General features: G+C 32.8%; 1 protein-coding gene across 1 annotated transcript in view; it reads right to left on the minus strand.

The window, feature by feature from the left end:
• Positions 1-351: 351 nt before the first annotated feature.
• Positions 352-15,203, minus strand: part of LOC149540559 (putative serine/threonine-protein phosphatase 2A regulatory subunit B'' subunit TON2) — a 104,816-nt gene continuing 89,964 nt past the window's right edge. Inside the window, exons 8-12 of the mRNA XM_089799639.1 lie at positions 12,486-12,550; positions 11,218-11,293; positions 2,846-2,947; positions 1,729-1,921; positions 352-1,179 (exon numbers count right to left, since the gene is read on the minus strand). Coding sequence (XP_089655765.1) covers positions 936-1,179; positions 1,729-1,921; positions 2,846-2,947; positions 11,218-11,293; positions 12,486-12,550 — 680 coding nt within the window. The 3' untranslated portion in view covers positions 352-935. The remainder of the gene's footprint in view (positions 1,180-1,728; positions 1,922-2,845; positions 2,948-11,217; positions 11,294-12,485; positions 12,551-15,203) is intronic.

Genomic DNA, 15,203 nt, shown 5'->3' on the forward strand with positions numbered 1-15,203 from the left:
TGATTAAGTTGTTTAAAGAAGAAAATATTACCGAGGACTGTAATTTTTGGATCAAGATGCACAAAAAGATCCAAATTGTTGACGGAAACATAGATCCAATTGATAGGAGCCTCGGAAACATAGATCTAATTGATAGGGACCTCTTCTCTTTTTATTGTTTTAGTTTACAAATCTCATAGAGTGTTTGACCTAGTGAACATTATTAAAAATATCATTCGCTGGTTCATTTGAAAATGATTATTAACATGTTGCCTAAACTTTAAGATGCATTATTCTGCCTTAGCTATTGATCTATAAAATATTTGTTTTATGTCATGCTATTACATTTTCAAACTTGCTATCCATGGATAGAAGAACATTAAAAATTTCCATCTATATTAGATCAAAATAAAATATTAAAATGTTTACAATTGAGTAGTAGTTACGATTGCTAGAGATCGACATGAACCTCTATCAGAATGAAGTCATTTTGAATACTTTCATAAAACACCTAAGGAACCTCTATCCATAATCAATACAAATATAATTGTGTCATTTACCATGCGAACGGCAAAACAAACCACCTGCTACGGGAATTCCCATAATCCTGTCGCTTGTGTGCCTTAAATCACATATCGTCTGGTCAGTAGGTCCGAACAACATGCCCCGAGAATCTTAGAATTGCCAACGAGATTCATATTATAAGAACACAAAATGCTTGTTCAAGGATATTCGTTACAAGGATATTCCATCCTTAGATATGATCTGTTCAATATTAGATAGGAATATGTGACTGGCATGATTCCAAACAAGAAATGTCTTAAGTGCAAGGTTCATAACATTGAAAGGAGGCATTTGTATCCACATCTATTTACATTTTTACAGTGAACTTTCCGGATTATACTTTAATAACAGTGGTTCCGAAGACACAGCCCATCGAGAGAATAGCGAAAATTTTATTCTTCCTCCACTCCCTCTTCCTCTTCTTCCTGTAAGCTATTTTCACGAGTATCGTAAGCTATGAAACCATAGACATCTATCAGTATGGTAGCTACAGTGCCCCCCTGTTTGCATGCAAGTAAATCTTTAAGAGTGATTTTCAAAGGATCACATGGCTTGACCATATCCCAGATCTCATTCCTGACATCTTCTATCAAGAGGTGACCTTGTCCAAGTTCAATCCATTTGTGATAGACATCCCTGGAATGGAAATAACCAAATGAGAGACTAGAGTATAATACGGAAATAAAATGTGCTAGTTAGGAAGTATGATAGCAAAAGTACCATAAAGATTACGATTAACTAGCATATATGAATTGCAGGTTACATTGCTTTTTGGAACATGTACTGAAAAAGACTTACGAAGATGGCATAAACAAAAAAATTCAAATCTTATTTTAGTGTTATCATCTGGAGAGCCTAAAACATTAAAGAAACAAAAAAAACAAAGAATGGCGTATCAAAATGTCATATTGGTATAGAAGAAACGAAACGTAAGACGAATAAAAATCTAGCATCTTCGAGGGACTGGTGCCCTGTGATGATAGTACTTATCATTGGAAGATTTGTTTTAACTAAGCTCTCTTTTGGTGTTTGTCAAATGTTGTGCCATCCTTAGGGATTTAGTTACCCTCCTGTTGTTCCTAAAAACTCATTCCGACAACCTCAAACTTCAATGCATACGTCAAATTACCAAAGGAAAGAACAATACTACAAAGAAATAACAAGCTAACTCATTAACTAGTTTACCTGAAAAGGGTATAAATATCTTCCGCTGTGAGGAATCCTCTTCCATTGAGATCAAGGCAATGAAAGAGATATCTCAAACCCTCGGGTGTATCTTTATTTTCCAAAGCCAAAACAAAGTCAAGGAAGCTCTCGAAATCCATTTCACGAGCATTTCCTCCACCTCTTTTACCACAACGGATTTGTTCATCAAATACTGTACAAGTAGAAATTCTTTTGTTGAGTACATCATATATAGAAGTGGGCATTGTTTGTTTTAAGGGATACCATGTGACTTCAAATAAAAAAGTTGAAGCAAAATTTAGGGCAGAACCAAATGATAAAACAGAAGCAATATTTTAAATGAATAATCAAATATGTTTCAAATGAGCTCTCATCTGAATACATATGAAAAAAATGACTTAACTTTCTTAAGGGTGTCTCAATTTCTTTTCTTAACTGGTCGGTTTATGTTTACAGAAAATACTATTGGAAATAATCTAATAATAGCAAGATATGCATTGAATATTGTTTTCCTACTCAAAAAAAACTGTGCGCCTCAGAATGTAACATTTGTATCCAAGGTCATAAAATCCCTCTTCGACAAGTCAGGTCAGATTAGTATCGAGATGGACTTCGGCTTTTAAAACTGAAAAATTACAGTTCTAACATTAATGAGTTCTTCATAACCCTGACTTTCTAGCTGATATTACATATCAACAAGTTGTGTCTATTCTAACAAGGGCTTTATATAGTCAAAATAGAATTTCCAAGTTATTGCGTTCGGGCATAATATCCAAGCTGGCTTGCATTTTTGGTGACTAGAAATTTCAACCATTACCAAAAGGGGGAATGCAAGCAAGACCAAAGTAACTCAATACATAGCAGGGATTTTTACAAGCAACTTCGTATGTAGTTTTTGATAGACTGTAAAACATAAATGAAGACAGATAGTTCATCAGACTAGCAATAGCTTCATATGTAGTTTTTGATAGACTGTAAAACAGAAATGAAGACAGCTAGTTCATGAGACTAGCAATAGCATCAAATTTATTGTATTCAACCAGTGTTTTTGGGCCTACAAAATACTACAATTTGAAGAGAAGGAAAAAACCTTGTGTTAAGAAATGAGAAAGGTTACCTCGATCAATAAAAATATCAGTGAAGGACCCATCATCATAATCTCGAAGTTCCTGCTTGCTCAATGTCCCATTCATGTCCTTATCCAATGCAAAAAATATATCTTGACATTCACAACCCAAAAATATATTAAAAGGCAATCGAAAAGGAAAACACTAATGACGTTGAGTTAAATATTATTTGCTTCATAATTAGATCAATCAGAAACCATCAAATTCGTTATGTAGATTCAAACAGCAATTTGAACAAACGAACTTTAGCATTTTGATTATATTAACTTTTTCGTTGGAATTTGCATGATAAATCCCTGACTAGCTTGAACTACAAACAAACACACCCAAAAAAATCCAATCCATCAAACAGAAAAGCTAAGTCACAATGTTCGGTGAATTTCAAGCATGAAACTCTGAATTTCGGTGAGCTTAAAATTTCCATATTAAAATTCGTTTAAATTTACCTTGAGATTTATGCAAGAAAAGTGGTTTTTTTTCGAGTGGCAAGCCACTATACTTTAGTAATTGATAACTGGTTCGTGAGCTCAAAGAAGAAGTGTAAGAAATTTATTGCATTTGGTCAGTTGCTCTTGGAGTCAAATGCCCACCTACCTGCCTGACAACATTCAACTCAGTAGGCGAGCTTAAATTTGAAATGAGAGAGAAAAATATTCTGCTGAAAGACAAAAGGAATGAATCTGATTCATTCGATAAGTCAGTTAGAGAGAGATCAAAGAAGAGCAAAGCAGAGTGCAAAGAAAGGAAGAAGATCAGCTATCAGAGCAAAAGAAGAATATTCAGAACAAAGATCAGAGAACAGGAAGAATGTTCACTTTTCGTGTTTGCTGTAGCGCATGTTGAATCTCCTTGTCATTCTGTAAGTTCATATTGTTTTGTTTTGAGAAGCAATAATTGCTCCAAGCATTATTTTATGCAGCCTTTAGTGCTGTAAGTTTAAGTTTTATCAGTTGGAGTTTTAGTGTTTTCTGGTTGAAGCCGAATGCTCCCAAATTTTGTAATAGTTTAACTTAGTTTTGCATTTGATATTACATATTTTGCATTTGAGCTATTCATACTTGCAAGTTTTGAAGTTATCCCCTCCGTGTTTTAATGGCAGAAATGCTGAGATTGTAAGTTTGTTAAACAACTCGCTCGGTTTACTCCTTAACCGAGCTCTTCCTCTGTTGTTCATACCAAGTTTACTCGGTGCTTTTGTCTACCGAGTCCACTCAGTTCTTAGTGCGGGTTGTGTGTTGAGCCTACCGAGCTCCACCTTCCTTTTGTTGACCAACCTCACTTGGCATCCTCTGTGCCAAGCATCACCTTGCAATGGTGACAGAGCTCACTTGGCATATATCATGCTGAGTTGCCCTTAGTGCCGAACTTACTTGGCTTCTTCCTTTGCTGAGTCACTTGACACCATCTACCTATCAGTTGACATCCACTGCATGCTAAGCAAACTGTCACTAGGCACCCTCTAGAGCGAAATTTTATGTTGTGAAGTTGAATTCTTAACCAGAAAGAATCAATAAGAAAACCTCCTATCCTTACTCATTACATCATGAATCGAAGATAAAGATATAAGCCTTCGACCCAAACCCACCAAACTTGACCAATGAAAGACCAAAAGAACAACTGCCAATCCACAATTACAACGATTACGGAAAGAGTCACCAAGACCCTTACATAAGTATAGTTTTGCTTCACAAAGCCAATTACAAAGGCGTAAATCAGTATCAGTCATTCTAGCATCCCCAACTCCTAAAGCAATGATACCAGCTGCCGCCACTAAAAAATCAGAAAGTGTAGACTTCACATGTTCAACGTGGGCGATGACAGACATATTTCGAGTACCATGATTCAAATCCATAATCCTGCGCATTCGACAGCTGTGAACTTCATCATTATTACTGACTTATATCCGCCAAAAGGTAATTTTAGAGTACGTCTTAAACTTGTAAAGAGAAGGTGACGCTGATTAATCAACAAAATTCTCCGTTCTGATAGGACTGCCTACAATCTCAAAGAGCCAACCTTTCACTGCTTTGGATTCAATGGATGACACCTTCACAGAGTTACCGGTAAAGCAATAAAGAGGGCTGCTTCTGCTCGGCTTAAAAATGGGCTTCATGTGAATAATCATTTCCAATGCTTGCCAAGGCTAAAAATATATACCATCCCTGCCATAACAAACTGTGCACATAATGAAATTTAACTCAATAGAGGACTGCAATCAAAGACAGCCATCACATGAAGCTACAGCTGTCACATAAAACTCTGTCAGGGCCTTTATTTAAATTTTTTTTTAATAATAGTATTTAATTAGATATCTAAAACTTAATTATATAGATGTAAATTTTAATAATGTTAAATAATACTTTATAAAAAAATTAATTGTCATTATGAAATTTAGCATTTATTATGGTTTAATCATTAATTTTTTATTAAATTTTTTAAAACAAATTGTCGTATTTTACAATATTAAATTTAGATTGTAAATAGTTTATATATAAAATTTAACAAATTTAAAGTATTAAATTAAATTCAACAAATATAGTAAAATCTAGCATGTTTATAGAAATTTAGCAAATATATTATACTTAATGTAATATTGTTCAATTTTTAAAACTAATACATAAAAATATTTAATTTATTAATATTGTGTTATTAACCAAATTATTATTATATTATTATTTTATATCTAATAAATTAAATTGTCATAATTTTAAAAATAATAATTTATCTAGGACTAATTTAATATCAATTTTTTACTAATTTTTTTCCTTATAGAACTTCATCCAAATTTTGTTGTTGCATAAATTGAGTCCACCTTTTAGACAAAATAAGAATGTATTAATGCCAATCACCATTTAATACAATAAGATTAAATGGGAGCAGTATAAGATGAACAATAATTCACACTATTCTAAACACTAAGAAGCACATATTAGCATGGACTAGAGACAACTAATGAACAAACTAAATTGTTACGGGTTTTCCCACAGGAAATTTAATTATTATCATTCTAAGGAAAATCACTACAATGTATGATTTTCAAAATTGAAGCTCAAGTTAGCATCTTCACATAGGAAAAACTAGAAAGAACAATAAAATGCCACATTAGGCAAAAGGCAAGGCGATTGACTTAGCTCTCAAGCATATAAAGGTTTTGTTTGCAATGGGGAAGGGAACCTGAGTAGTGGCTAAGGGTTTCTAAGAAGTGGAAGAATTCAATAAATTATTCCAAATCAAGATTAATAACCGAATGAAAACAAACACGTTGTTTGATACATGTTTAGAGGCAAAGCTTACCTCCCAGAATTTGATAGGTGAGCTTGAATGAAGCCCATTGATCATCCTCAAACATAGACATTTCAATAAAACTCAATGTAAGTTGTAATATTGCTATCAGGATTCAACTGTGTAGTTTTTTGAGTCAAACTCATTGATCCATGTTTTATGAGTAGTGTTCGCATAATCCTTCTTCCATAAGAATGAATGGAACACTTAACACCCATTGGATCTAGGTGATGCTCACATAGGTGAAGCCCTGAGGCTTCTTGGGAGGTCACCCATCTCAGTACATCTAAAACTATTTAAAATTGATCTATGTAAATAATAGGGCATTGTACCTATCTTATAGAAATCTATATAAAAGAGGCAATGGTAATTGGTACATAAGATTTCATAATGAGGTAATGTCTTTCGATAAGGATAAAACCATCTATCCAACCCAACTGAAAATGTCCATAACATGAAATATATAAATATTCATATTTTATTTATTTTATTTTATTAGAATATATATACTTTTAAATTGAATAGTTACAATTAGTCTCAACTTAAAATATATACAAATAATACACTTGACTCTTTTTTTTCTTATAATATCATACACTTTAATAATATTTAACTTTTCTTTTAATGATTAAGGCTTGTAAGAATTTCTATTATATTTCTCTCCTAATCTTATTACTATTAACTTCAAAATATATATCCATAATAATAGAAAATCTTAACATTAGAAATGGCTTTACATTTGAGCATCAATGTAAAGTGAGGAGTACAATTTTCCATATCACTCATGCTAATGGGTTCATATGAAGTCTTGTGTATATGAGTAATGATTATAAAATTATAGTTTGTACTTTTTCAAATCTTTCAATACTTTTTTTTAACAAAGTATTAGGGAAATCTCATTTTTCACGTTGATTGTGATTCCTTTCATTTATGTTTTTCTAACCTATTAAAGTACATAAACCTTAACAAGGAATACAAGGCAATAATGCAACTTACAAAAGGAGACCAAAGTTTGCATTAGAAACAAGTGAACTAAATTATCACACAACCAACAAAAAGGTAAGAGTGTTGATTGATTTGTATTTTCTTAATTGCTTTCTATGGTTTTCAATTGCTTTTTGTGTAGTGAATTGTTGACAAATTTTCTATTTTATAATATGTAAACTTCAAAGATAATTTAAAAATATATATATATTAGCTAACTATTCCAATGAGAAGCATTCATCCTCTCCATCAAACTTTTGTAGTGAAAAAGAAAATGTACTTTTAATTTCAACTTAGATAAATAGTTCAACTAAAGAGTAGTTCTATTGTAATGTGTTTGCTTGATACTTTTTGGACACCACATGGATGATGACACTGCTGAAAACTAGAGAAAAGAGAGGGATTATAATTCTTTTACAATGATGTAAATCTATGGTTTTTGAATTTAAACTATTTTAAATTTATTTTTAGGGTATTTGGTAGTTTGTCTCACGGATTTTAGTAATTAAACACTCAATTTCTCAAAGAGCATCATGTAAAGAAGACATGGTAATATTTTTTTCGAGCTCTTTAAATTTTTTTTGTGGCATTTATATTTTCAAATAGGTTTTCATTTATCATGGGATCAACAGATTGGTTAGAATATTTTTAAAGATGTCATTTCTATAGAGACTTGTGACTTGGTTTTTTATGATTGTTGTTTATTGAATATTTTATCATGACAATGATAGGGCAAGATGACTAACCTATAACCAGTATCTAGCTATGAAAACCATGAATTGAGTGTAGCTTAAAGCTTGCAAAGATCAATTGTAATGTCTATTAGAAAGAAAAAAAGAATGTAGTTGTTTTATTAGTTTGTGATTAATTTAGATGCCAAATTGGTATTGGACACCATGTGGAAAGACTCATTACTCTTTTTTCCTTTGTCCAATTCAATTCACCTAAATATCAATCAATCAACAAGGTTGACTTTTGCACTTAAATAACTTTCTCAAGGCATCTTCACTTTGCCATCTATCATGGCATTAGATGATACCACATTTCTCGTAGGCATTTCATAAGATAGCCAATAATAATAAAATGGATCTTACTTGATCGACTAAACTTTCAAATTTCTTCAAACTGAGGTCCCTTGCCACTAATAGAAAATAGATCTTATTTGACTTTGGGGTCTCTAATTATCATGGCAATGACTCGCTTTATTTTGTCATTTTTCCTAATAGGTATGTATTCAACATTATTTGAGGAAGATAGAGGTGAGGATACTACTACGATTGGCCACAAAGCCCTATGTTATCCCATGTGTCAGACACCTTCAAGACTGAAGCTAACACCCCAGATTCTAAGTTGGGGAATGATATGGGGGATTAGGGGACGATCACCTCCCCAATTAAGAACCTGAATATGGAACCTCACAATAAGGAGATTGGGAATCCTAGTGATAATCAATAGAAGGACCCTAAGGATGGTGGAAAACAGGAGGTGAACTCCAAGCCCTAGGATTCGGTTGGTAAAAATCCCCCTGTGAAAGAAGATAATGCTAGACTAGAGGAGACTATTACTGCCCTGATTAAGAAGAACGAGGACCTGAAGGACAAATTTGATCAAGTGGAGAACTTCTCGCTGTGTGTCATGCATTTAGCAACCACTTCTCTCCACTTCCTACAGGCTAATAAGGAGGAGCTCAAGGATGTGAAGGATTTGGACACTACATGCTCCCTCTATGGCTTTCAAGTTGATGATTGGTTATAACTTTTGTTGAAGAATCTAGATAAGCACAAGGATAGTTAGCTCTTAGACCTCTATTTTTTTTGTGTTTTAATGTTTATGGTTATTTGGTGTGCCTTTAGGGCCTTTTGGTTAATACTTGATGGACCTTTGTTATGCCTAGTAATTTAAATTGGGATGTAATTATTTTAATATGTTAATTTCTAACTGCAATAAATATAGATATGGTAATATGTTAGTTTGGGAGTTTTTGTTTTTAAAGAAGGGGGCAGGTTAGTGTGCTAGTATTGACTTATGACTGATTTTCAGCTAAGTTGTCTTTGGGTCAGCCCCCATTTTGGTTGCTTATTAATAACAAAAATATTATTTGAAGAAGAAAGAATGGAACTTTTACATACAATCAATTACCAAAAGCTTCCTTTTGATCTCTTTGTTCAAAATCCTCATATTTTATCAAGAATAGTTGTACAAGTTCTTTGTACTGAACAAGACAAGCATGCTTGATAGTCTCTACACCAAAGGCTTATTCTCCTCCCATTTCATTTGGATGACGCAAGGATATCCATTCTCTAGGAAGAGTAATAAGTGAAACTGCCTTTTATGTTGTAAAGATTCATTTATGCTTTCACATCAAACCCCTATCAATGTATCCCTTGCACCTCCATTGGGTGCAAGTGCTAGTTAAATAAATAACAAAAATAAGTAAATGAACAAGTACATAGTGATAAATAATATTAATTATATTATTAATATAATAATACAATATATCAATAAGGAAAGACTAATGGAAGTTAGAATCATCAATAAAATATATTAGAATACTCTCAATACTTGGAAGAGGTGTGATTTAGGTTGCAATCTTTCACTATATTCATACTTTAAAAGATCAAAACTTTAACAAGGAGTGCGGTAGAGAAGGGAATCTAAGAGCATGTTTCCATACTACTGCTTAGCTTATTTCAGCTAGCAATGGCTGCTCAACTTTTTTAGGAAACAATTGTGGAGTTGTAGCTCCATGAATATATATTTTGTTGCTTATTTTTAAGCATGGAACGTGAAATCTAAATTAATTAATTGAATAATACTTTTACATAGAAAAAAATAGATTTAAAAATCTTTAATAAAAGAGGGAAAGGAGTTTGTGGAGAAACGTGGTGCTTTTGACAATAAGTAACCACTGCTTATTTTCAGCTCCTCCTCATTTCCCTAGCTTTTTTTTAATTGCTAAATAATAGCCGCTTCATTAAAATAGCTAAAGATTTTAAATTACACTTTTTATACAATTTAAAATTTCCATGAGAACACTTAACTGCTAAAATTTAAGCAAAAAATTTACCTAAGCAGTTGCATGGAAACACTAGGTAAAACTATACCATATGAGATAAAGGAATTGCATTTGCAAAAGTACTTATGTTGTAGTTCATTTGGACATTGACGGCGATTTTCTTAAAGAAATTATACCAAACGTGGAACATCTCCTGCTGGACATGAGCCATTAGTGGCCATTTCTGGATGTTTGATATGGTACTTATTCTTGACGCGGTTACTGGACATATGGTGAAATGAGTCACTGTTGGCAATATGAGGAAGCAACTTGATTGGACTAAAATACTGAGCAGAATGTTAAACCTACTACACACTGCTAAGGTAGAAGTTTAACTCCTTAAATACCAATTTTATGTTGTTCAAGGAGTTTAAATAATTGAATAAGTAACATGGAGATTCACTCAGAATATTTGTTGTCATCTTTTAAGCGCTTATTACAGTGAAGAATCACGTTAATAAGACCAGTAGTTAACAAAATCAGAAACCGCCTACCTCCTCTTGTGGTTTTATTCATATTTCTATAAAAGCTGTTGTTTTCTTTAATAAGCAGTTATCTCAGAGGTAGATATTCAACTATCTTGGATATTCTTAATGGAAATCTTAAAGATCCTAATAACACAGTGGAGTAACCATCTCAACTCTTTTTCATTTGTTTAATTCCTAAATATGTCACAACATCATCTGTACCTATTCACCACATCAACACATACACACGAACCCTCTTTATGTATTTCCTCAATTGACTGAAAAGTGTAGTTATTATTTATTTTCATCATATGTTTGAGAGATGATTGTGGGATCATGTTATGCCTTGTGCCAAGAACTTCATTTATTAAGCACAAACTTGGGTATTAAGAATCCCAAAAGTTAAACAAAGACAAAACGAATATATTTCACAACTCCAAAAGTTATTACATACACGACAATACAGACATGGATTAAAAAACTTATCTGCTCAAAGCTTGTCTTATTAGGATGCCCAAAGTCCTATACATAAAGAGACAGAACAAAATAATTGCTAAACAAGATATCTGCATACCACAGATGCTTTGAGCCGTTGCTAAGGAAAACCAATTCTCGCCCTTGTCTCTATCAGCAACTTCCTCTTCATTTTCCTACATAAAGGACACAATGACATCAATAGTAAGAATAAGATCACATTTTCAGTGAGCCAACACATAAAAAAATATAAAAATTATAATGAAATCGAATATAAGGTTCAAACTTCCAACTATCTAGGTATGGCTTCAAATCGTTCTTTCTGAGGTATCTTCTATTTTGGGAAAGAAATCATCAATAAAGCAGAGCTTTGGGAAATTATCATTTCATACTAAATCATTCAGTCGTGCATAGCCTGCACTCTTGGCAACATATTTTTGTCGTAGATTGAGACAACAGCATGAGTATTGTCTAAATGAGCAAAACCATATGCTCTGGAAACGTAAAGTATGACACATCAGAATTAAGTATATCAAGCAAGGTAGATATACATTTGATAAGCTACTATCTAACTTATTGCGATTTGAGCAAAGTTGGTTGCAAGAAAGTAGTATTCCTTTGAAATCAACCCCACATTGGACCATCAGAAAAAAGGCATATATAGAGGCCAATATCCCATGAAAGTCAAAGATCCTCATTGCACAGCTGAAGACTAATCCTCATTGCACAGCTGAAGACTAACTCATAAGGCTAAAGATTCTCGTTGCAAAGTTCAGGACTAACTCATAGCGGGGAGATGGAAAAGGACAAAAGAAGTTTGGGAAGAGATGTTTTGTATCTTGTGCACAATGAGGGCAATGGAAATTGAAAAACACTTAATTTTAGACCACAAGTTGTGCACAGTGGCATCAGGATCAGCTGCAGAAGTAGTTTAACAATGAAGGATTTTAAAGATTTATTTAACAACGATTGGATGGAGAGAAAAGAGAGCTCGTTATTAAAATAAACTGTAGAAGGCTTGCAGTCTGATGTAGAGCTCAAGATGTAATAGTGGGGTCTACTATCCCATATGCTATCTTTGACCTCCTGGACATTAAATGTTCTCTTCTCTACGTATTTTTCTTTAGTGTTTTCTCTGATTCTTTGCATTTGGCCTTTGACCATTTTATTCACGAGTAAAGTTTTAAAATTCATCAATAAAACGATTAAGTTCAACAAAGTTAGAAAACATATTTAGTTTTAAAATGCACATAAAAGTAAGATAGTTTATCAGGCAGTTCAAATGATATTAGTAAGTACATTTTGGATGAGGAATTTTTTAAGGAAAGGAAGCCAGTGATTAAAATAGTCAATTGGAGTGTAAGTTACCTGCTGTAACTCCATTAGTTGTGCAAGACAATTACTTAGCAAGACCTTCTCTATACACAGCTTCCCTATAACGTACAAAACATACTCCATATTAAAAAGTCAAGAGGAGAAAAAAATCCACTTTTACAAACTAATCAAGTAATCTGGTTTAAAACTATTTTTCATAGTGCCATACAAAGAAGAAAAAAGGTAAAGAGTAAACTTTCAAATTTTACACCAAAAGCTAGTAGAACTCATCAGATTATCCTTTCCACTAAAACAAAACACAATTAAAATTTTAACACATCCACAACATATGAACTTTAATGGTTTAATTAAAGAAAAACCACATAGATCTATAAAGTTTTTTTTTTTAAAAGACTGAGAACAGTAATCACGAAACAACCAATACAATAACATTCAAAAACACCGAGGATACAAGAAGCTAGTATAACTCATCAGATTAACTTTTCAACTAAAACCAAACACAAGTTAAAGTCTGAACACATCCACAACATATAAACTTTGATGGATTACTTATAGAAAAAATAATGGTTGGAATTTGTGTAAAAACAACATAAAATAAAATAAATTGCAATATTTAATATAAATATTTATCTTAACATAGTCATAAGTAAAATTTTCCAATTGAATCCTCTCCACAAAATCATCCCTTCTAAAGTAAAATTTGTGGATCTTGTATTAGTACTTGTTTCATCAAAGTTTAAAAATTCCTTCCAATTAGCTATCTCCTATATAATGACTCATCTATAATTTATAAGCCATGTTCGGTTGGGGTATGTACCTAGATTTGAGCATAGCAAGAGGATGACCACACCCATTCCGTCCTTTTGCATTAAACCAAAAACCCTCAAAATTTCAAAATCTCTATTTTTTTGGCATGGTAAAAACCAGAATATTACAGGCCAGCAAGGAAAAAAGGATTACACAGAACAAGAACACATCGCATGCTCTATTACATATGTATGCATTCCAAAGATGAAAGGATCCCTTGAAAATGATCAAGATGAAAGGATCCCTTGAAAATGATCCATAACCATCGTCTCACCTACCAAGTTTAGAGGAAATGTCTCAGAAACTTCAACGAAATGGAAAAAAAATCTTAGGACAACCAAGGATGATACAATCACCTCTTCCTCAATGCAAAAGATTGAATTTATAAAAATAAAGATAAATCTTTTAAAATCTAAAAAATACCTTGTGCTATACACTGTTATGCCACATCAACACCTAAAGCATGTAAACCACCTTTTCAAATCTCATTTCTAAATCTAATGTGTAATTATAAGAACACTCTCCAGGCTGATTCTTGTAAATACACATTTTCTGCCTCGTTTGTGTTTGTTTTGATGAATGAATGTGACATATTTGCAATGCTTGATATCACAGTATAATGCAGCAAATGAAAAATAATGTAATTATTATTTTTGCAACTTAAAACTAAAAGTACGTTGAAAATATATAACAAAAAATTTCACATTTTTATACCAGCTTGAATAGTTAAGATTTTCACAATTTAATGACAAATGATTTCATTAAATAACCCTTATTATCTATAGCAACAATGCCCAGAAAGTCTAGGAGTAACAATGAATGAACTAACAAGCAATGCATGCCCTGAAACTCTTGAAAGCATGAATATCAGCAGTAGATGAATTCTTCAACAAACAAATGCAGTAAACTTATATGAGATCCTTAGCCGCCCCAAAAATAACAACTTTCAGCTCTAAACACAAGTTGATTAAACTTAGAGAGAGAATGCCTTGAAATTTTCTCTTCAATCTGCTCAAACACTTGAAGAAACTTTTGATTCTTCGCCAATTTAGCACAATATAGACCTCTGTATGAAGCTCAAAATCAAGCAATGATTCAAATGATCTTTCACATCCTCAAGATTGCATAAACACGTTAGAAATTTCATCTTCCAACATTGAAGATGGTTGAAGCCCTAGGTCTCAATCCATGATTCCCAAGAACACCAAATATCTATGTTATTGGGTTCGCATCCTGAACCCGCGAAATGGGTCCTGGTGCGAATTGGATTCAGATCCTTGAAATGGTGTTTGGTGGGTTCATGCAAGGTTTGTGTTTGGACTTGTGGGTTTGTCTGGGTCTAAACCACCACATCCAAACACAAACCCTTCTTGGACTTACCATGTACCCAGGGGTAATCAACTTAGACCTAGGAGGACCCCTTGTGAATCTGCGCAAACCACTAGGGACCTGTGATTGTTAAGTTGAAAACTGGGCCCAAAACATATTAAAATGTCATTTAAAAAGAATAAAAATCTCCTAACTCTAAAACTATCCTAATAAGGAGCCTCCAAACACATTTCATTTCACATTTGCTCCCTCATTTGGCTCTTATTTTTCTCTCTACATCTTGCAAATTTAAAGTGAGGTGATTGTGTTTGAAAGAGATTGATTGTGGAGTACGCATTTAACCATATTCATTAGTTTTTTAATAGCATGTTTCAAGTTTTTAAAAAGTTTTAATTTCTTTTCATGTTTTTGTAGAAGTTTTAAAGTTTCTCTTTTCTATTTTTGTTATAGATTGCAACAATGAGTGGTCGAAGCCCAAAGTTTATTTTTTCTATTTTTGTTATAGATTGCAACAATGAGTAGTCAAAGCTCAGTAGGTGGATCTCAAAAATTTAAAATTGACAAAGGGTCTCCTTTATGGCAATACATTTCAAAAATTTCTCAATGTCCTAGAGG

This window comes from Cupressus sempervirens, chromosome 9, assembly GCF_028749045.1.
Source record: "Cupressus sempervirens isolate cs-2001-9-10 chromosome 9, ASM2874904v1, whole genome shotgun sequence".
NCBI lineage: Eukaryota > Viridiplantae > Streptophyta > Pinopsida > Cupressales > Cupressaceae > Cupressus > Cupressus sempervirens.